The 24,379-nt window shown below is 40.2% G+C and overlaps 1 protein-coding gene across 6 annotated transcripts in view; it reads left to right on the top strand.

Annotated features, from left to right (window-relative positions):
• Positions 1–24,379, top strand: part of SON (SON DNA and RNA binding protein) — a 661,708-nt gene that overhangs the window by 536,075 nt on the left and 101,254 nt on the right. For 2 of the 6 annotated variants that reach the window (XM_078656948.1, XM_078656947.1), the window contains one exon: positions 9,085–10,543. The exons of the other annotated variants lie outside the window; for them this stretch is intronic. In XM_078656948.1, coding sequence (XP_078513074.1) covers positions 9,085–9,108 — 24 coding nt within the window. In that variant the 3' untranslated portion in view covers positions 9,109–10,543. Of the gene's footprint in view, positions 1–9,084; positions 10,544–24,379 lie in introns of those variants that run through there. 6 annotated transcript variants of the gene reach the window in all.

The following is a 24,379-nucleotide window of genomic DNA, read 5'->3' as shown; positions in this document are numbered from 1 at the left end:
AAGAAGGATGCAGAAAAGGATTTCATATGAACGGAGAGATGACTGACTTCTATAATGGCCAAAGGGCACACCTATGTCTTTTACAAGACACAGGTGTAATGTGTAGACACATACTGTAATTCAGATTGAGATGTGTGTGCTCCTTCATCTCCAAAGTCCATCAACTCAATACATCTACTCCTGCTACTTCACAAGGGAATCTTCATCTACTCTTATCTTTTCTTTTGTTATATAAAGACCAACTCCGGACAAAAAGTGATGCTATATTTTGAGACAACCAAATATACAGCAGTGTGACAAATCATCTGTTAAGCCATTAGGCATTCAATTATTGGAAGCTGTCTTTGACACAAGATCACAAGTGTTTTACCGCAAAGGCCAACTAGATCAAATGCCAGCATCTTCGCGTAGCCTCTGGCCCAACCATCAAGCAAGTCCTCTCTCTCCTAGGCTCCATGACATTGTGTTATATCCTGGTTTTGAATTCCAAGGGGCCTTTTCAGGAATGTCTAGCAGACCTATGTTGCCAGAGAACTGGAGACTCTGCCGACCTGATTTTAATGTGAGCAGCTCAGGTTGTCAAACTCACATCATGCAGCATGCTACCCTCGGAAGCAATGGCTTTAGATGAAACCAGTTCAGTTTAGACATGTTGATCTTTCCTTTGGCTGGAGACAGAGCTAGAGGGATAATCAGATTCCGGTTATTTCTTGTGCCAGCAGCAATAACTGCACACTTCTCCTGACATTGTATAATGATTGTGTGCATATGACTGTAGGACGTTTCGATTGTCAGGTGTTGAATGGTACTGGTAAGCTTGTTTTTTCCCTTTCTTCATTCTTCCCTTTTCTTTAAATTTCTGTGACCTGCAGATTCCAAATTTACATTCTTTTGGTAACGCAATCAGGATGTATATTACACAAGGACAGATGTTGGTCTTGGTTACTTAAATTACATTAGTTTAAAAATGTAGACACTGCCCTTAGTTCCTAACTCCCACTGACTATCTTTGGAACCCAACATTAGCCCAGTGCAGCACTAGCTCTGTCACATTTGTGAAACTATGCCAAGACAAAGAATCTCCTGACAATATCTTTCAGAGAATCCCCCCAATAAGTAGACATAATAAAGTATTGTGAGAACAGTAATATTTTTATGTACCAAATAAATCAATAGGAAACATTTGTCTTAAAAAATGCAAGGTTTGGGTTAGGATAAAGATTAGAGTTTTTGAGCGGGTTAGGGTAAATATTTCAGAGAGCTATAGGGTCATTATTACAGAGACAAGAAAAAGCTGGTTAGAGTATAAAATCTGCATATTATTGAGATTGTTGCTGCAGGAGATTTGTTGCCTGTCACGTCATGTTAATTCAAATGGAATTTTTGTGTTATTTTTATGGTGGCTTTGGTAATGTGTTGGTGGATTGGAAAGTGTAGGGCAATGACAACGTGGGATCAGTCTCCCAGTGTTGTACTACAAGAATGAGTGGAATTTTAGTTGTGAAGTGTTCTTCAAGCAGGAGTCCTGAGGAAATCATGTATGATATGTTACCAGGAAAGGATTGGATTTCTAGTTTATTGTGAAGTATATTTCATTATAGCACTTAAGATCAAAGTTCAGTATTCCTTGTCACATCTCTGGGATGTGCAGAGACAGCCACTGCTACTGAGCATTGTTTCAATAGCAGTTGGAAATCGTATAATATCTGTCCAAGAGCATGCATTCTGGTTTTAAAGAAAGTTGGTTGTGTTTTGGATCAGAACTAGTAAGTGATTCTCTGACTGGACTCATCACAAATTCTTTGCCTGGGTTTGCAATAGAAAAGTGTTGCTTGTTGGTTAATATGTGGCATTTTAGTGGTGCTTTAGGATGAGTACTTGAATGAGTCCATCTCCAAAGTGAAGCAGGAGGTAGTAAGTGCAGGGCGTATAGGGTAGATTAGTTGCCTTGGTAACCATCAGACTGCTTGAGTTTTAAATGGCTGCTGCTTTCTGTTAAAATGTTTGTGCTGATAATGAGTGCACATAGAAAACAAGAGCCTGTGGTGAGTGATAGAGGCTTTGTGGTTAACTTATCTTCCCAGGTTCATAAAGCATACACCAGAGAGTCTTTGAGGACCCTTACGGGAGGCAGTTCAATTAAGGGTTTTGTGTTGGCAGTACTTTTTCTCAATACACGTTTGGGGTTTGAACATTCTAACTGGTGAAGTGGCAGTTGCAGGCATAAGAGGAAAGAGGTGTGTGTGTGTGTGTGTGTGTGTGTGTGTGTGTGTGTGTGTGTGTGTGTGTGTGTGTGTGTGTGTGTGTGTGTGTGTGCGCGCGTGTGCGTGTGCGTGTGTGTGTGTGTGTGTGTGTGTGTACAGTTAAAAAGTGAAGGTTCTAGTTAGGAATTGTAATAATATCTTACGTTGCATTAAAAAAACCTTAGAAAGTCACAAAAAAACGATCACATATCCTACATATGCACAGTGATGTCATTTCAAATTTAGTGATGTTATCAATGATGCCATATAACATGTCATGAGTGATGCACTATGTGAGGTAATTAGCAGTGCATGGCAAGAGTTTTTGTTACTTTGTGGGCAGCCGACTCGCCCGTAGCACACAATCTTTGACCATACGCTGCGTGGGGTTGGGCAAGCGGCCTGGCCTCCAGACAATCCCTGCGTATGACCCCTGCGGGTATGCACAACTGCCTATTTGATGTAATAACAAAAAAAGGGTATCATTTGAAGTAAGGCAGACCTACTGACTTTGTCAAAGGGTAAGAACACAGAAATATAAAACGTGGGTCGATTGGCTTTATCAAGGGGTTAGTACTGATATATATATATATATATATATATATATATATATCTCTATACTACTATAATAAAGGAAGAACTTTCAGCCTTTGAGGCGGGTAAACTCGGGAACCACAGCGCCAATCCACACACCCGATACACCGTTGGAATCGTCAGGGTGTGTAGATGGTTATAGGCTATATAAATTAAAAAACAAAACGTGATTTAAAAAATTTACAGTAATAAAAAAAGTAGTCCCTCCGAAGTAGCGCCGGCCGCGACGTGCGTGCTCACGTCAGGGGCGGGGGGAGGAGCGGCGTCCAGGAGCGCGACGAGGAGCGGCGGACATGGCGCGGGGGAGGAGCGGTGACGTGAGGAGCAGTGGGCAGGCCAGCGGCGGTGCGAGCAGCAGACAGGCTGGAGGAGCAGCGGCTGAGGTAAGGGAGCGGCGGACATGGCGCGGGGTAGGAGCGGTGACGTGAGGAGCAGCGGACAGGCCAGTGGCGGTGCGAGCAGGAGACAGGCGGGAGGAGCGGCGGCTCAGGTAAGGGGACCCATGTCGGGGCAGGCGGGGGTCGGGGCAGGCGGGGGTCGGGGCAGGCCGGGGGACGGGCCGGGCGGGGGCCCGGCTGCTGCACAATGTCGGGGCGGGCGGGGGTCGGGGAAGCCTGTTGCACCCGTACAAGGTCGGGACGGGCTGCTAGTATATATATATATATATATAAGAAGCAGACCTTTTGTCTTTGTCAAGAAATCAGCAATAGTTGTAATCAAATGCATATTATATAAATTCAAACACTGCAATGTTTAATAAAAGATTATCATTTTTTAATAAAACCTTATCCACCAAAAATATTAACATGTCTGAGGGTTTTAAAAAAAATGTTTCAGGCCATAAAAGTTGCCAACTGAAGTGCATTTAGTTACAGCTCCGAGTGCATTAAAAAAATATGGTATGCTGGGGTCATGGATTTAATGGCTTAAGAGACTTATTGTTTTTCTTTTTTTTTTAATGTTGCTGGGGAGTTGCTGCACGCCAAGCAGGTCCCCACACAATAAAACAAATGCTTGGTGGTGCCCCTACTCTTTTTAGGGGCTCCACCAGGATACAAATGTATTATCAAAAAGAACTTGCAGGGCATTATAAGGTAATCATTGTCTGGAGCAGTGAATAATAAATGGGCTGGTCATTTATTGTTTTTTTATTTTTATTTCTTTACTTTTTTTAGGAGTGTTCCGGGGCACCCATGCCATTTTTTGTATGTTGGGGGTACCAGAAGCCCTGCAATCCTGTCTGGCTCCACAGCCGCCACTGAGATGGGGTTCCCATAGCTGATCATCAGCTCAGGGAACTGGGCTGTTCACTCCCTCCCCTCAAATTGATAATGGCCCTGGGGAATGGGTTTCCAGGGGTCCTACTGTAGGCCGAGCAGGGGAGGGTGCAGGAGGGGTTGCACGCTCCTCCCCTAAAATTGCTAACGGACTCTGGGTATGGGGTCACCAGGGCCTCATGAAGCCTTGGGATGGGGTGCTGCTGCCCCCTCTCCTTAATATATATGTTCGGCCCTGAGGATTGGGGTCCCTGGGGCCTCTACGAGGCACAGGGATGGGGGGTCACGCTTCCCCTGTCCATTATATGATTAGCGGCCTGAAGATTTATTCTTTGAGGGGGTCATAGTATAATTGCACACCAGTGAAGGACCAAATACTGTGATTTGCTATCTGCCAAGATATTACATGGCATTGTGGCAAGAGATTACATGCCAGTGATTAATAGGGAGGCGCTGTTTGTAAGACTTAAGTGTGTAGTTGGATACTGGATGTTTAGTTGATGTGTTGAGTAACTTTCGGGATGAATTTGCACACCGGGTGTATCTGATACAGAATACTATAGATTTAAAGAGTAAACTTTGTAAATGTATGTGGGACAACATTTCTCCTCGTACATCCAGAAGCACCCATGTTGAAATGGCATTTCTGGTAAAAAAAGGAATTTGTCCAAAATGTAGGAGTAGTGTGTGGCCTCAATTGGTCAGAGAAATGTATTGATGAGGTGTTTACTTGTAGAGAGATTGCATGCCTGGTATCTGTAAGAAATGGGAGGCTTTTAGTAGTAATTAGATTGTGAAACAAATGTAGGTGTGATGCATTATGTGCATTAATCATTATATCTGAGTGATAGCATTGTTAAATGTAAAAACAAAATGTGGGTATATTTGTGGAAGACATTTTATAGCACTCAGAAGATTAAATAAGTACACATTTGAAAATAAATACAATGAGTTCTTATGAAATCAGTGTATGTTGTGTTGAAGGATTGGGAAGATCAGAGCTATGGTTAAACAGTAACCCCAAACTGGATGAATTGTTGGACTTATCTGAAGAATTCTTACATATTATGAAAAAAAGTTAAGGTGGTCTATAGTGGCTCCTACAGGTCTAATGCCCAAGGGACTGCGTCCTCTCCTGAGGTGTTAGCCGCATCTAGGGTAGTTAGCGAAATCTCCTCAGCCCCCCTCGATTTCAGTGACACCCCAAAATTATCTGATTTCCCGTCACTGACTATGGAGGAGCCCATTAACCTTTTGCTGTCTACTAAATCTGGATCCCCAATGGACCCCTGTCCCCCTAAAATCTTCCATCTTCTACCGGAACTAATTGCCTTGCATTTGTCTCCTATTTTAACCAAATGTTCACCTCTGGTATATTACCCACCAGTTGAAAACTGGCGTCTGTTCTCTCCCTTCTGAAGAAACCAAATTTAGATGGGGCAGATCCTAACAACTACCGCCCAATCTCCAGACTCCCTTTGCCTGCAAAGATGGTGGGAAAAGCCATGAATGGCATTAACCTTTTCCATGCTCATGACGAGCTGAGCTCGTCATGAGGCACGGTACTCCGGTGCTCATGACGAGCTCAGCTCATCATGAGCCGTGGAACGCTCGCATGCGGGGATAATTCCCCTGCTGTGCTGAGCGTTCCACGGGAGCCGGTGCACCTGTGACGAGCTCAGCTCGTCATGAGCACAGGAGCGCCTTGCCTCATGACGAGCTGAGCTCGTCATGAGCATGCGGGTGCTGTGCGCGTCCCCCCAGCACAGCGGGGGGAATTACCCCCTGCAGCGAAGGGGTTAAATCTGAATATATTGAGAAGCATGCTTTCCTGAATGCTACTCAGTTTGGCTTTAGAAAGCATCATAGCACCGAACTGGCCCTGATCACAGCATCCGAATTAATTAGGCATACAGTTGATGCAGGAGGCAATAGAGCACTTGTGCTGCTTGACCTCTCTGCTGCATTTGATATGGTGAACCATCAAAAATTGTTGGAAGTCCTGAGGGGGTTGGTATTAAAGGGAAAGCGTTTGCTTTACTTGAATCATTCCTGTCTGGCCAGGAGCAATTTGTGGCTCTTGATGAGTTCAAGTCACCGATCTTTAGTTTGCCGTGCGGAGTGCCACAGGGCACTTCATTGAGCCCAACCCTTTTTAAGATTTATGTTGCACCGCTGGCTAGGTTAATCAGGTCCCTGGGTTTCTCAGCTATTTCATATGCCGGCGGCAGCCAGATTGTAATCTCGGTGACAGGCTCGCCTGCTGACACTGCTGCACCGTTTCACACATGTCTTCATCAGGCTGGTGAATGGATGGCCACCAATTGCTTGAAACTGAACTCCAGGAAGACCTAGGTCTTACTCTTTGGTGGCCATACTAATTTTTGGTCCCCTGCTTCGTGGCCTTTGGAGCTGGGCCCATTACCGACTTCTACGAATAAATAAAACTTGGGAGTCATGTTTGACTCTATGCTCTCATTCGAAAGCCACGTTAACCAGGTTACATCCCATTCCTTCTACACATTAAAACTACTGAGAAGGATTCTCCCATTTATTCCGGCTGAGCTGTGGAAACTAGTAGTCTCAGCTCTTGTTATATCTAGAGGCGATTACTGTAATAGGCTTTTCATCAACCTGCGAAAGAAGTGCTTATCCAAACTGCAGATCGTGCAAAACGCTGCTGCACGTCTCTTGCTGAACATTCCAAGACATAAATGTTTCACCGGTGCTCAAAGAATTACACTACTTGCCAGTGAAGCGATGGATCGAGTTTAAGGCTCTTTGCATTGCTTTGAGGGCTACGCATGACATAGGGCCTAGCTTTTTTAAACAGAATCTACAGCTTTACATTCCTGCTCGCCATCTTCGCCCATCTCATGCCCATAATCTGATTGTTCCCAGGTTCAGGAAGGAGTTGAAGACCTGGATGTTTAATCTTTGATGCGTTTCTGGACTGTCCAGTCAGTCATGATTGATGAGCTAGCGCCTTGACACCTTTGGGTGATTGTTTTGCGCTCTATACATTTTTTTCATTTCATTTCATATGTAGAAGAGTTGGACAAAGATGAGAAAAAGAATGGGAAGAATAGTTTAACTGTTGAGAAAATGTTTTTCTAGACGCTGCACAGAGTAACTTGAATAAAAGCTGGGGAACCAGACTGTGTTTTAGTTTAGCCCACTTAATTTGAGTGCGAAATGTAGGATATGTGATCGTAGTCAACATTTTCCTCAGTGTTGTAGAAATGACAGAAGGGTAGTGTGCAATGGTACTAGAGGTGGTGGAATTCGGCTGTGTAAGATGTAGATGGGGAACAAAAAGAGAAATGTAATTTTCCGGAAAATATGATGAGGAAGTAGAGCTGCAAGTCCCTTTCGTATTTGTCCTTTGACATTGGTAGAATAAATACATCAAGATACATTTCAGATGCCTTGTCTGTTCTTGACTTGATGTTGTAGTCAACACTCACACAATCTGATTATACTCTTATCTTGACCACAAAACTCTCCTATTCAGAAGTCTACCTCAAAATCAGAGGCAGACATCTTATGTATTTTTTCATCCAACCACTGGATAGAAAGACCGGAGGGTGAAGAGCTCTTTCAGGAAAGAATAAAATATCTGTCCCTCTCTTGAGGTGCATCTTAAACCGAGTGTGCTACCGATTATCTTTTTATTTGTAAGTGAGCCTGTTTCCAAGCAAGTTTGACTGTAGCTGCATTAGGAAAGGCTTTCTCATCGTCTGGATGTTTTGAAGAGCTTTAAAAGATTGTGTTATGAGTTGCCATGTTCCAACTCATTACCAATTTGGTGTTTGGTGAGAGATGCCATACATTTTTATGTTGAGGATATTACAACATGCTTTGAGCAAGCCTAAATTATTAACAATCAATAGGTGTACATTAGATACGGTCTGCCTCTTGGCCCTCTCCTCTTTAGAATACATTATAATATGGCTGACCTGTACACCATGTTTAAAAGTGATAGTAAACAACTGGATGTTTTCTGTAGTCTTTGAAAAGTGGCGAAAATCCATAACATTCTTCAGCCGCATGCAAAGTGTTTATGGAAACAAATAGCCAGTTTGTAATCATTTACAGAACTCCATTAAATAAAGAGACCGTGTACTTTAGTCTGGGAAGTTTCTGGTAGAAGTCCTAGTTTACTGGACATCTAATAACCTTATGCTTCACCTGAATAACCAAAGTTGTGTTGCACTTATTAAAGGTTAGCATATAAATGATCTGTTTTCACATTGTGCCTTATTTTGATATGTAGCCCATGTGAATGGGAAACAGCAACAAGACTGATTTAAAAGTATTTCTACAGAATGAGAAGTGAAGAGTCTCCAAACATAACTTTAAATTAGATGGCAGATAAATTATTTGTGAATGCTCTTAAATGACAGATCCTGCTTGGTCTCCAGTGTTACTTTTTATTCCTTCTGTTGCATGTTCCCCCTCAGCCCATTTTCCTTTATTACTTGATAGCAGAATTAAAAACAAAATTAGCATCAATGATTAAGGACCTAGTTTTTTTGTATTTTTTTTTAACTTTTATAGTTAACAGTCAACATAAATGTATGGATGTTTAGATATTTACTAAGTTGGAGCTATGTTTATGGTCCATGTTCAGTTCAGTTTTAGCAGGGTTTAATCCAACTTTAAAAAATAGTCTACAACAGAACTGCTCATGTAACTTAGTATTGTTGACAGTTATGCCTAATATGATTTGGGCTACACTTAGTCTTCATTTATAGGTGCACTACTGATTGATCCTAGTGTAGTCCTCCCATTTCAGGGTTGATAAGATTCATATTGTGGGATGTAAGAGGTAGATTTTATAATCGTTCATTAAATGTGACTTGTTTTTCCTTAATGCCCCCAAATCAATATTATTGTAGATTGAATTACTGTAAAACGTGCTTTTATACAAATTCTGCAATATACATATTTTTGTTTTACATTTCTAGATTTGTATGAGGAAAGTGGATTAATCGTAATTATAAACCTGTTGCCAAACAACGGCGTTCTCAGTGGCTGAAATCCATTCCTTAATGGCCTAACAAGGACCACATGCTGCCAGATTGGTTGGTTACGAGCCAGGTATTAAAGAATACTAAGAATGGATTTGTTACAACCACAGAAATAAGGCAAAGAAATCTCCTTGACATCTCCATGATGCTTTAGATTTATCCAGATTTCCAATGTGAAGTTCAGCAGAACAGAGGGTGAATCTCAGCTGACTACGCCGCCTCGTGCCAGTTGCCGGATTTCCAAGGAGGAAAAAAATCTAAATTAAAATTAATGTAGTGGAAGATTAATTTTTTGCATAGTACAGGTTAATCTTATCTAGCACTTTTTATCCTCACAAATTTGTGAATCTAAGACTTGAAGCATTACCTCTGATTGCTGCTTCTGACTATTTAGTCCACAGAGGAATTTTCAGTTATGGTCACATTTTGACTTAAATTCCCAATTTCAATTTCTGATGGAACTAAACCATTTTTTAAACAGAACTAGCCTTGATTGAAATAAAAGAAATACTTATGCAATAACAATAGAAAGTAAACTGTTTCTGTATTTTTTCTATTACCTTTCTGCATTATTCATGCAGAGGAAGCATCTTTCTTATCGACTTTCCACCGCTTTTCAGCATTTAAGATTCTGTTACTGTTTACAACTGGTTGGATTCAAGAAGTAAGCAATAGATTTCAGAGTCTGTCTTTGAAACCTCCTCAATCCTATTCAGTGATGATATTGATTATATATCAGTGTCTCCAGGGACAGGCAGTTTCTCCTCAGCGACTCGAGTATATGGAAGTTGCAGCCCTCATCCCTCAGTTACTACTGTATAGAATGTTTAAAGAAGCAGCATCATTACCAAATAATTTAAGTCCTGCTTATATACTTTGTTTTTTTTACTTGTTTTGTTTACCATTATTGAAATAAATGTTTGCTGTGTAAAATCACGTCCTACGTTCCGATATTATAATGTTTTGGTTGTGGCGTACTATTCATCACTGGGAATCTGTTGTAAAAGCCATCCTGGTGGCTTCAAAGCCACGCATTATGTATTAGAACATATGTGGTGGACTTCTAAAGCTTACTGCATTACCAATAATGGCAGTGTTCAAGCTGCCGATTAGCAGCGTAAGAAAGATAATTTTGTTCATTATTTTAGGAGAACCCCAAACCACACCTTCATGGAAAGGATGGGATGTTATTGCCCAAGGTTCATAAAACAAAATTGTTAGTACACTTTTTGTTTTAGGAGCTACTTACCATTCACTTACCCTGTGTTTGCAATAGCGCACCTAAGAGATTGTATTCGTTTTTAATTAAAAAGCCACTCATCAGTCTCCTTCTTTCTATTCAAACTGTTTTGTTGAAAGCGTTTCAATAAAATTGCATTGTAATTTAAAGGGACCAGAATGGAGAGATGTGTATGACTTACGTATTGATTTTTTTGTTTGTTTTATTTCACTTAAGATATGCTTTCAAATATGGTTACAGTGATTAATGGATTGTTTGGGGCACTGTATAGCAAATTGTTCTCCCATATTTCATGGAATAATACATCTGTTGGTGCATATAACTCCTATGTGCGAATGATCCAGTAATCCATGAATTTCGTTGATGTACCATAGTTTATGTGCAGACAATCTCCTAATACTTTGCAAGTCAGTATGCAGGATTGATACTAAGATGGTGTAAGTATTCATATTTTCAGTATACACAATATATTGAATTCACCTAATCAGAATTGTTTTGTGGGGCTTGGTTTTCCGATTAAACAACCTGTTTTAACGTTTTTGCTCCCAAGGCTATTAAAGTCCGCTTGTATTTGCAGAAATAGGTGTGAAGTTCCAAAAACCTCTGCATAATCAGGGCCGGACTTGCCGTAGTGGGCTCCAGGCATTTTCCCGGTGGGCCGGTAGGGTGGGGGCGGTTTTTTGACCGTGAGGCCAGTTGTGTTACTGGAGGCCAGTATAGCAGGAAGCTACAAGATTGTATAGGTATAAGAAAATATACATTTCCAGGTTACTTTGGTACATTAGTTGTGAAATTGGCTGCTCATAAGTGCGGTTTACTGTGTATCTAAACCGTTCAGATTTTTTTTGACAGTGAATTACTCAAATGCATAATGCCTAAAACAGTATTGTAATAAGGCATTGCTCCGTATCAAGTACATAATGTAGCAATAGGAATTCATTGTGAGATTGTAATATTCCATTGGTGCATATTAACTATGCCATGTCTCTTTCAGGTGAAGCAAAGTGACAACATTCAAATGCTGTTATAAATTACAACTAAATTCATTCATTCAAAGTAAACTAAATGACACCAATGTGTAAATTCATGTATAAAATAGATGTCCCTTTGTGAAGACCTCACAACTGATTAATCAGCGAGTAACATTTTGAATTATAAAGCGATTAAAAGCAAAACCTGTTATTCTACTTTTCTCCTTAATTTGAGGAAGATTGTCAGGCTAAAAGGGAAGGGTATCTGAAATGTTCATGCTGAGTTAATAACTTTTGGAGGACATTTGCTTCAAAGGTCTTGAAAGCATGTTGCTGCAGTATCCTTTTAAGTTACATTCAACACTTGCCCTTTAACAGGGTTTCAGCAGTAGTGTGAAGCACTGCTGGTGTTTGATGATATAAAATAAGCATACTCTCAAGACGTTTTAATGTCACATGCATTACACCTTCGACCAAAAGGTATCTAATGATAGTAGAATAGAAGAGTTGTGCATGGTCAGCTGCATATATATTTATATAGAACTTGAGTTCACCTGCTCCACTCACCTGGGCAGAGATCTATTTTTTAGCAGCTGGGTAGCAGGAAGCACTATATTTTAAAAAGCGCGATTAATGTAACTGCTTGCCGCCATTTGCTTCATGGTTTGGTCTTGTATGTTTCCTTTTCAGGGATGGACTGAATGAAGCATTATCTGCTCTGTCCACTGGGATGGGCTGAAGATAGTCTTCAACCTTATATTCCTACTTTGATATGTAATGGATGAAGACCCATACATTCGAGTTTACCTCTTGAGTTAGTTTCAATTTCAGATACTACATTAGGTAAAAAATTAAGCTGTTTCTTCGAGATTACCTCATGGGTTACAAAGAGTATCTATTATATATACTACATTAGGAAAAACTCTAAGCTGTTTCTTGTGTTGATATGGCAATATGTGTTTAGATCTTCCCTGCTGACAGTGCATGCACTGGCTCTACGGAGGCTATTGTTTACTATAAGGATCTTGGATTCCGCTCACTGCTTACCATTTGTTTGCTTCATTGTCACTTTTCTTTCCTGTCACCTAATTGGCCAGCCCATGCCATCTTTACTTCCTGTTCTTTGGTGTGGAGCATGGGCCAACTGCTGATTGATTTAACTTTGGTAGTGTCCATCCACTGCTCGTGTTGTGATTCGGGTATTTTTATATATTTCTTCGTCCCCTCCTATTGCTTCCTTTACCTCTCCCCTGTGCTCCTATTGTTTCTTCCCCTTCATCAATCCCCTCTCCCTACCCCTGCTGTCCTGTTGCTTCATCCCTCCCGTTGTCTGTTGCCTTCCCCTCCACCTGCTATAACCCAAAAAAGCGATATGGAGAGCACCTCATCATATTGCTATTTTATTACTGTTCTGTTCCCAATCCCTTTCCACACTCCGTTTGTCGGTCTTGTCCGCTCACTTCTCCCTGTCCGTCTTGCCAACCCGGACCCAGAAGAAGCAGAAAGCGCTATGATGAGTCCAGTGCCGGCTGCGTCATTGCGCTGTTTTCTAACTTTTAGCATGCTGCACAGTTACGCTGCTGTACAACATGGCTAAAATATAATGGCAAAGCCAGTGCTTGCTTATAAAATGTCAGTGAATTGTCTAAGTCGGTTAACATCACATCACGTATTAAGTCTGTCATGACCTAAAGTCAATGCGAATTTGTGTTGATAATTTCTAACTAATGAAGAGCTGATAAATAATTAAAATAAGTTTGCAATAGTGCATTCGTATTCTCCGATCAACCGCAAACAATTCGAGAAAGAGAAGAATAGTACAGAAGTGTTGTGTGGTAGTCTTACATTTAACTTAAGCTGCCGTACTGTGCTTTATACAGTGCAAAGGCAGAGTTTTTTTGCTGACACTTATCAGGTTCATCATCCGGGTCACATGCTGCAGAATTGTCAAGGTGTTGACCTGTACCTCAGAGCGAATGACAGGTACTTGCAGGTTTATTTGGTTTGTTTTCATGTACCCATTACTATATGCGAAAGTTAAGGGTACTGTAACAGTTTTACATAAAAGCTTTGAAGGTTTCTTTTTTTTGTTTCCCTCTTGTCACTGCATCGCTATACTATTTTTATTTCTGCGTTTACGTATAGGTATCTATTGCTGTGTATTTTTGTAACATAGTGACAAACTGTAACATTAAAAAAAAAAAATCAGTAAAACTGAAGCAAGGCGTTCGCAAGGACTCCTACTCTGAATACTGGGATCTTCAGAATGCAAGTTTAATATGTTTTTAGTTTTCGATCATCTTTCTTAACGGGCATCTTCGAAAGAAGAATGGGTACTGCTAAAGCAGTCATAGGTGAAATAGAGGAACACAGAAACCAATCTCATAGTCGTAATTTTGCATAACAAACTACGATTTGAATTAGCACAGGACATGTCATTGCATCAAAATAATTGTTTCTTATATTATTTCTAGTGGTATGAAAGGCTTAATTGGGCGTAATTGTAACTATCGTGGATTTTAGGGCGTATTAATTTGCCAGAGTAAAATCGACAATCTAATTCAGAGAAATAATCAGCATTGTTGGAATTTAGTTTCCTAATTGCATTTAAGAATATGGATTTGTAAATACTGAAGAAGGAACGGGACTGCGGATGTTCCGGGAAAAGTTACGACATGTATACAAGCTTTAAATATAACCATATAAATATACTTTTATTTAATTACAATAAACCATGATAATCATGAAATGCATAGCACGCCAAAGTTGTTTTTGTGAGTATATTATTAAAAAAGTCGTTTTTTATCCTGGTAAAGCCCATTAAACTACTCTAGTGATGAGGAAGGTGTAATTAACTTTCCAGGGTGGCTAAGTGTTGAAACCCATGCCATATTCTATAAAGGTGGGTGTGGCAGAAGGATTTCTTTATTGTGAAAAATGCTCTGTTCCACTTTAAAAAATCTTTGTGTTTTTCTATTTAGAGTACTCCTTGGTCTGTTGTAGATTCCTACAAGTGGTCTGCCGAATATGATTAACTACACAAAACTGGGGCTTTGTGAATGCGGCTCATAATATTTATAACGCAGCAAATAACTCAGATTTGCTGCTATAAAGTATTATACATAATCTTAGTTGAAGAGAATGAAATAATGGGTGACAGTAGACGATGTGGTATTTGCTATTATCTGGATGTTTGGTATTAACCTTGATGTTGCTTATTATTTTTTTTTTTCAATCATGTGGTGTAACTATCAATAATCCCTTTCATCGCTAGGTTGTTGTCTTCTATGCTACTATATGTCCTGCATTCTCTATTCTATGACCGTTGCTCTGGCAGTCAGGTTTGATACCTTCTGTCCCTGGTTTTAAGTACCCCGTCCTGGCATTTATGAGCAGAGGAGCTAACGCCAACCTATGACTGGTGTTACACCTTCTTAGGGTTTTTCTATATAATGTGGTATTACTGCCTTTTCGGTAATTTTATAATCTCTTTTCTTTAAATGAGCGTACTGCAGTAAATGCAGGTTAACCAGAATGTGCTTTTAGCACTTCCTTCGGGCACACTTGGTGCAGCCCCTACTGCTGTTTACCCCAACGAAACCCATTCATTGATCACGTGTTAATGAAACAATAAAGCAGTTATTCTGTTAAAATACATATTGCTAATGAAGCAGTTGAGTTTTTGTCTTATTTTAGAGTTGTAATGGCCCTCACGTTTCTAAAATTAAGGTGCCTTCCATATTCTACCTTGTCGGTGCCGTAGAGAATGTTCTATTAGTTTCCTGGTTATATAGGGTTATGTCTCGTAATGAAAAGTGACAGTTTCTGTGAAAGAATGTTACGCTGATTTATTCTGCAGCATGATAGGAACAGGACACATATATTCTCTATTTCCCCATACATTTGTTTTTTAAAGAATGCTATTAAAAGAAAGAAAATGACAGTCCCTCATGGGGACGAACATTTTGCATAACTAATGCAAAAGTGATCCTGTTCAATAATTTGCTTCTTTTTCTTAATAATCAGTAATATTGCTACTTGGCCTTGGGCAGTTACAAGAAATGGGGGTTCGAAAATAAGTAGACGATTGTGGCCTACTAGGCTTCACGTATGTACAGTATTTTCTAAGACATGCAACATTTTCTTATTGCAGCACATGCTTGAATTCACTGTTAACCTCCACACATATGGATCAAAATGTCATGGTAGGAGGCAGAGGATGGAAGATTTGTTTGCACTGCATGTAAACCTTTTCAGAGAGCGCTTGAATGTGCTTGCATGGCAGCCAGTATCAACCCCAACAGTTCACCTGCCAACTCTGCTATCTCAGTCCTATGTTCTGCTGCTCAACACTGGATATTTAATGTACCTCAGCCCATCTTTTGAGGCATGAGCTCAACTGTGCATAAAACCAGTAGGGGATGCATGTGATTGTGCTGTTTTTCACCCACTTCAAAGCACGTTTGTGCAACATTGTGAGGCAAACTGATTGGGTGTAGTCAAAAAGCTTAGACGCTGGAGGTCACCACAAGGGTCAGTAGACCAGACAGTGCTAGTCCTTGGAAATTATCTTTGTAGAGCCTTGGTATGAGGGAAAGAATAGGTTAACCCCAACCATACATGTTCCTGGTTAGTGTGCATGAGACGGTGTTAGGCCTGTGGCAGGCTTGTGGGGATAGTAATAGCTGATTCCCCAATGTAGGCTTTAGTATCAGAAGCAGATTATGGAATTGACGAGGCTTCATCCTTTTTCAAATTCGTTGGTGGGCATTCAGAATTCATATGTGATGTAGACTGGAGTTCCCAAAGTGTGTGATTTGGACATCTGGTGACTTTCCCTGGACCATTTTCTACCTAATGAAGGAGATAAAGATGTATGTATGGCTGTAGTATTCCGCAGAGAAACCATGCAGATGCTTGAGAACACTGTTTCGTTGATCAAAGGTAAGTAGAAGTTCTTCAGTGCGGCATAATATAGTAATAGGAGCTAAAACTGTTCATGAACTCAGTTGCACGGCTTCGACCTTCTTGAGTTTGTCCAGTGTCTGATTAAGGAACCCATATTGATAGGCCTCTTGTAGCAGGGAAGATAAAGAATGTTACTAATATCATGGAACTGTTAATGTGGATCGTCAAGTGAACAGAGCCCAGAGGCACTCTGCAGTTTATGATGAAGGAAAGAACAGTTTTAAGAAAACAGTCTTAAGTTAAAAGTAACATTTTATGAAAAAAGAGGCATAAAGCTGGGTCTAGCTCTCTGGTCCCTTCTATTCTTGCCAAACATCCTTTCACTATGGGGAGGAGGGGGGAGAGAACCAGTAATTTTAGCACTCAGTTATGATGGCGCCATGCTTCCTTGCAGTTCTTATTGGATCTTTGTCATGCTGGAGTAAAAAGGGATCCAGGAATTCAAATGAAATTTAAGTAGTTATGGAAGTCTTTAACTTCCTTCCTCTCTTATTTAAATTATGCATATCTTTTGTTTGATGCAGAGAAAAGCCACCAGGTGGAAGAGGAGAAAGACCTAGCACCCGATGGGCCGAAAGCAGACTTGCAAGGAGGTGCTATTACGTGTGGGAGCATTACTCCCACTCGCTAAGAGCAGTGTGGAGGGCAATTAAGACTCTGGTAACCAAAACACACTAAATCAGGTTACCACATACCAGTGGTGAAACAATAGCCCACCAGTGTGCTCTATTACTAATTCAAAGGCCCGCCTATTAGCAGACAGTCATGCAGTCATTCCATAGCTTGGCACATGATCCTGTACTCCTGCAGTCCCAGTAGAGAGAATCACATGTGGTTATGTAGAAATAGTACCAGGCTGACTGCCACAAGGTGTGCAGTTCGTCCTGAACTTTGTACTCCTGTGATTGCTCAAGACAGAGACACATACTCATGGTTGCTAATGAACAGTTTCACTTTTGATAGATCTTTCGTTTACAAATGGAAAATTCTAGCAGAAATAAGACATTTGACCCTTCAGGATCCTACAATGCTCTCTGTAGAATGACATATCATGGAGTGCAGCAATTTCTATTAACTGTACCCTTAACACTGAGAACTAAGATCCATATGGCAATCTACATTATGGAGAAACGTCACAAAAAAAATCAGAACCTACTACATGAAGGTTGGTGTGGATACTGATTCTGTTGTGGTAGAAGACAACACAATTACATAGCTCGGCATTCCTTCACAAAAGGCAATATGGATAAGACTTTAGGAGACATATATAGAAAAGCGTCCGGGATATAATAAAATTAAAAAAAAATTGGTTTCTGAACACCATGTCTATGCACTATGCCGGCTTTATTCTGGACAATCTCTCTTCAACACTTTGACTAAAGGAGTGCAGTTCCAGATTATACCTTTACATGTTGTCAAACCTTTCCTACTCAGTGAACATTCCAAGCAGTTGGTCCAGTCTCTAGTTCTGTCCAGATTAGACTATGTTAACTCACTGCTGACTGGTATACTTAGAACACTTCACACTCCAGTGAAAGCAGCATTTCATGCTGCCTCCAAATTCATCTCTTGAACTGAGAAATTTGAATAAATCACAGAAATGTTAATTGTCATGCACTACCTCCCGACTAAAAAAAGAAGAACCTTCAACCTGGAATGTATCATACACAAAAAACCCTTCTCAGTCTTCACACTGCCAGTCCATTAAAGTAGTTCTCATGTTCACAATAGAATTTTGCAGCTCAGGTGCTCTTGTACTTGAGCTACCAACCTGTAGAATAGAGAGGGAACTCAGTCGTTCCTTCTAAGGTTGTGCACCAAAACTTTGGAACTCCATTCTGCTGGCCATCATAGTTAATCTATCCTCAAAATCTTCAAAAGTGAAATGAAAGAGCTCTTTTTCACACATTCCTGAACCATAATCCATAAGTCTTTGTACTGGGGTTTCACCCAAGCTTAATCTTTCTACAGTTGTCTACCTATGTAGATATCCACGTCACATTGTTCTTTTCTAAAGCAAAGACACAAACACATATTTTCTTTAGTTTTGTTTCGTACTAAGAATAACTTCCAGTTGTTGACTAAAATATTTACACCCCCATACCCTTTTAATCTTTTGCGTCTGTCCTCCAGTGCCCCGCTCCCTGCTTTAGATTGCTGCAGCAGTTATTAACTGAAGATCCTAAAATGTATGACTAAAGAAACACAGAACCACAGACCTATATCTTGTTACTGCATTAACCATAGAGATATTGAGAAACATTGTGGGAGGGAGAATATCTAGCTCCAGGGCCTAAGCGAAGGAATTGAAAGGGAGGACTTGACTTTCTGGAGGGCCTTCATACTTCAGATCATTAGAAATAGAAACTGAGGCAATATAGCTGGCTTTGGTACATAGAGTAAAAAAGGAGCCAGATTCTTCTGTATACAATGTACCTAACAGTTTTGTCTGGTTATGAATAGGCTTAAGAGGAAGAAGTAAAGGATACAGCTTGGTGGAGTGGTCGAATGAATAAACTGAGTTCGGGCCAGAAGAGGGCTTCCTAGTCTAAAGTAAAGAATCGAGGCTAGCAGGGAAAGAAAATGTGCATACTATTTTCTGAACATTAGATTATGGTCATAAAATAGTTAAGGGCCTTAGATATTTAATTAGGCACTGCATCAATAAGGACAAGATGCTTGACCTGCTACAGGCCTGAACAAAAGAGAATATTGAACTGCAGGCAGCTAAAGACATAGAGTTATTAGATGACAACACAATTGAGCGGGCAGTGTCAGAACACCATAAATGCATTTTAACCTCTGTTTCACTGGGAGTCCAGGCACTGAAGAGCCTTCCCCTCAGACACCGCAGTTGCAACTCCGCTCGCTTGTTGCTCTCCTTCTGAAGTCACCAATGACGCAACTTCCTCTTCAAGGTGGATAACACCAAGTCATTTTCAACGAAAATGATGGCCATTCCCGTGTCTGAGGAAAAACGGTACAGTAGAGAATCTCCAGTTCCAGTTATAATGCTATGAATTCGCTTTTCAGAATCGGTGGATTGTAAGCTACAACAGCTGTAAAAACTAGAAGATGGCACAAGGGAAAAGAGAGAGGACATTTTTACCTTGCTTCAAATAATTACTTTTCAGTGTATGATTCTGTGTTAACAATAATCACAAAAACTAATCTGACTACTCAGACACTGCAAAATATACCTTCAATTTGAATGAAACAGCCAGAGCATTCACAAAACCTAAATGTGTAAATACTTGCAAATAGAGATGAGAGAGACACGGAGTAATGAATCTTTTGATATAAAATGCTTTAGTTTATATATTGCTCATTGAATCAAAAGGGTACAGATCAACAATTTATGGTTGAAACACAGTAATAAACAAATGAAAAAAGGACTTATAAAATCAACCTATATTTCATTTATAAAGCAGTCCAATCCTATATGAATCAAAAAGTTGACATCTATTCCATCATAATAAAATAATCATCAGTGCAAATTAATCATCAACATGGAAAAGGACTGTATAAGTCGACATTTCGGTCTTCGGTTGAGTTAATCCTTTAGACCTTCTTCAGGACAGTAAAGTATATAAACATTTGTGACCCCTAAAAACATGAATATAAAGAATTACTCAAGTGTAATATTCATTAGTTTCACAATAACAATAACTTCTTCAATCCTATCAACATATCCGTGTCAAAATCAATTGCCTTTCATCTCTAAGGCTAATCCATTACTTATATACAAAACAATTGTACACAGTGAAAATTCACGACCAACATTCCATATATTACAAGGTTATTTTTAATAATCAAGAAAGTCTTTTGGCGTAAATGTCAAAGTAATTCATGTTAAAGACAGCTTACTTCGCAAAAAAGTCCAAGCGTGACTTTGAAGGTCTCCACCTATACAGAGGTGATTTTCTAAGGTGATCTTATATGTTTCTAAAAATATAAACCAATACATATCATGAGGGATTCCTCCTAGTTGATTTTAATGACATTTTATTTTAAAGCGGTACACAAGGGGGTGGTAATGGACGGAGCATCCGAACCAATCAAACACTCACACCCAGTCAAAAGATCTGGGTTTAATCCATCACCGTTCTTTAGCCCTCTCCGCCACCCCAGTTCAGACATGGCTATATGCAAATCAGTCTGACCCTGTGCCTCATGGGAACAGTCCAGCCCGAACTGCCAAGCCATGCCTTCCCTGGACTGGAAACAAGCTTCCGAGGACCGGTTTCTGGCATTCCAGCCGTCTTCAGCCCGGCTTGCTTGTATCCAGTGGCAAAGTGAGCAAGGGACTCACGTCTGAGCATACCCTGCCACACTTATGGCGGCCAAGGTGGTACAAAAGGGGGTGGTGATGGACGGAGCATCCGAACCAATCAAACACTCACACCCAGTCAAAAGTTCTGGGTATGATCCATCACCGTTCTTTAGCCCACTCTGCCACCCCAGTTCAGACATGGCTATATGCAAATCAGTCTGACCCTGTGCCTCATGGGAACAGTCCAGCCCGAACTGCCAAGCCATGCCTTCCCTGGACCGGAAAAAAGCTTCTGAGGACCGGTTTCTGGCATTCCAGCCGTCTTCAGCCCGGCTTGCTTGAATCCAGTGGCAAAGTGAGCAAGGGACTCACGTCTGAGCATACCCTGCCACACTTATGGTGGCCAAAAGCCGGGCTGAAGACGGCTGGAATGCCAGAAACCGGTCCTCGGAAGCTTGTTTCCGGTCCAGGGAAGGCATGGCTTGGCAGTTCGGGCTGGACTGTTCCCATGAGGCACAGGGTCAGACTGATTTGCATATAGCCATGTCTGAACTGGGGTGGCAGAGTGGGCTAAAGAACGTTGATGGATCAAACCCAGATCTTTTGACTGGGTGTGAGTGTTTGATTGGTTCTGATGCTCCGTCCATCACCATCCCCTTTTGTACCATTTTATTTTAAAGAGCGGTATTTTAGTTACCTGCTTATCGATTGCCAAACTACTTCAAAACTGTTCGTATTGTACAATCATCACGCTATATTGTGCTTTGGCTGTATGGTTCTTCCGATCTAGGTACAAGTAGTACATTATATTTGCTGTTATTATGCTGTGTATTCTTGCATTATCTAGAGCTCTTATTACATCTCATATATTAATTCTAGATAAGAGTCATTCAACCTACTGTGGTATCAGTGCATGGGTAACAGTTAGGTTGTTATTGTATGTTTCAGTGTAATTCATTTTTAAACATTAGCTGGCTTATGGCTAAAGGAATCCAGTTTTATCGATTCCTAGCAGAAATGAACTCGCGGTTATGTCAAAAGCGTTTAAGCAAAGCATAAGATATCGTTATTTAGATACACTTAGTACCGCTGCTAGTTATTAAAAAACATCCGTGCGACAGAGTATTACACAAAAAAGTATTACAAGACAAGCGGTATGAAACAAACAAGAGTAAAGCCGTGACCTCTTCGTTAACCTACTCCTACTCGGGTGCACATTGCCGCAATTTCGCTGTATTTTGATAACGTGCTCAACCACATTATTATTAAAGTCTGGTAAAAGTAGAGACAAACAAGAGCACAGCCGTGACCTCTTCGTTAACCTACTCCTATTCGGATGCATATTGCCGCAATTTCGCTGTATTTTGTTAACGTGCTCAGTCGCATTATTATTAAAGTCAGGTAAAAGTACCCAATGGTTTCGGTTGTTACAATTAACCATCCAGCAAAAATGTTGATTATAATCAACATTTGGCACAACTAAATTATATTATGCGAAAATAGAGCCAAACGAATTACATACCGCTACGCCGACGCGGTATATTAACATGCGGCTGATGGCATACTTCCACACCGTGAGCTCCAGCATAAACTGTCAGGGTACACGATATCCAGCATTCAGAAAAGCCTCAGGTTATTTAAACCATATGACCCGGAAGTGCTTCACGCTATGTGTCTCATGTTTCTTTGGAGCAAAACTCGGCCATTTTGAAATGTCAAAACCGATCATCTGGTGCTAAACCAGTATTGACATAAATATCCATTTGATCTTAGTTTCAAATGTTATTGTTCTCATTCAAAGAAAAATAGCATAAGAATAAAATGTTGATAGGGGCACGCTTCTTTTGAACCGACTTGAGGCAGTATTAAGTTATTATATTCCAAATAATCCACAGCAAATAGCGGGGAGAGGCAGTGTCGGCCATCTTAGAGTGTCAAAAACTAGTGTCTAGTTGCTGAGAAAACATTTTAATAAAATTCCATAAGATCTTAATTTTGAGCATTATTATCTTAATAAATAGGGATGTAGCACGAAAAAATTGTGTCGATTAACACAAATAAATTGATAATAACTTCATGTAAAGACACTATTATATTATCCTGACTTGATCCGATTTTAAATTACTACATTTTAACTTATCCACAACAGATAGAGGAGGGAAGCAGTGTCTACGTTGGTAATTAACTAAGCTTTCCCAACGATTGAATTTGAATTATTAATAAATGAAATACAGATCTCATACCAGTCATTACTCGTGGATATAATTACCAACGTAGACACTGCTTCCCTCCTCTATCTGTTGTGGATAAGTGAGGATAATATAATCGTGTCTTTACATGATGTTATTATCAATTTATTTGTGTTATTCAACACAATTTTTTCGTGCTACCTCGAGGGTCTTGAATATCCTGTTGGATGTTTGAGGAAGATCCACCCCAGAGAGATTTTCTTTGTTTGCACTTTTTCCTTAATTATCCTCTATTTAACGCTCAGTATGGGAGTATTATTTTGTATTGCTCCTTTAATGGGAGAAATTGAACTACAGTTCAGGGACAGGCACCCTAAGCCCTGAAGACTTGTTGCACGTGACCCAGATACAAGAGACCACATTAAATGATGTGATCTATGAGGCATTTAGGCACTGATGAGGGAACACTTTCAAGTGATGGTTTAAAAAATAGTAATGAGGTCATTAGGGTTAGGTTACAAGTAGAAGTAAAGAATTTGTATGCTAAGCATAATGCTACAGGGTGAAGGAAGAGGCACAGAAGGCTTATTGAGGCTTGGCATTAACCGATTTCAGTTTCATATACTAGCCAAATTATGGTCTAATAATTTACAGATTGAAAGCGAAATCAGTCATGTATTCTGCCAGTTAAAGAGACTGATCGGACCCCTAGAATTAATACAATAGCAAGACTAATTCTAACAATATGGGAATTGATCGTTTTGACCCCTTGAAGGGATACCCAATATCAAGAGTGCTCTTAAAAATTATAAAGAGACCAGGCTCTCTAAAATTACAAAAGAGCAGTGGGTTGTTTTGGAAGCGAGAAAGAAATAATAGTTTTTACAGACCCACATTCTTAGGTCTTGTTTTCCCTTATGTTGGTAAAACATTTATGTGGCTGCAGTCATAATTTCTTAATCCTCGGATCTAGTACAAACTCGTTTTGCTAACCCCGTGACAGAATGCTATTCAGGGTTCGAAAATTCCACTCGACCGCTCGCATAGTCGAGCTAAATTTAACAAGGTCGAGCTGTTTTTAGGTCCTACTCACCCTTTCTGGCAAGTAGGAAAACAAACCAACTTTTGTCCTCTGTCTGTGAAAACGGAGCAAATGTGACCAGATAACAAGATTTAAAGGCATTTTTATTGCTCACAAAGTTAATGAGCAATAAAGATGCCTTTAACTCTTGTTATCTTGTTACATTTGCTCCACTTTCAGAGACGGAGGTCAAGTAGGTTGCAGTTAGGTCGAGGACATTTTTTAAGGTATTAGTCCTGCAGGACTAGTACTATGTTTTGGATTTTTCGAGCCCTGCTATTGTACTTGTTTGTATAAAACTAATAAAATACTTTGAAATTAAAAACTCTATGGTGGAGACCACCAGTGAGGGTGATACCTGTGCCTTTGAGGGCCCATAATTTAGTAGCACCTACACACACATCTCACTTTAATTCTGTTGCAAAGCTGTTTGCAAACTTAGCCTCAAGACAGGCCAAGTTATTGCCTGCTCCTACTTACCAGGCTCATATGAATTTTATGCATGTCAGA

This window comes from Lissotriton helveticus, chromosome 8 (assembly GCF_964261635.1).
Source record: "Lissotriton helveticus chromosome 8, aLisHel1.1, whole genome shotgun sequence".
In the NCBI taxonomy this organism is placed as follows: Eukaryota; Metazoa; Chordata; class Amphibia; order Caudata; family Salamandridae; genus Lissotriton; species Lissotriton helveticus.
The sequence above is the reverse complement of the archived record's forward strand: the minus strand, read 5'-3'. Positions and strand labels throughout refer to the sequence as shown.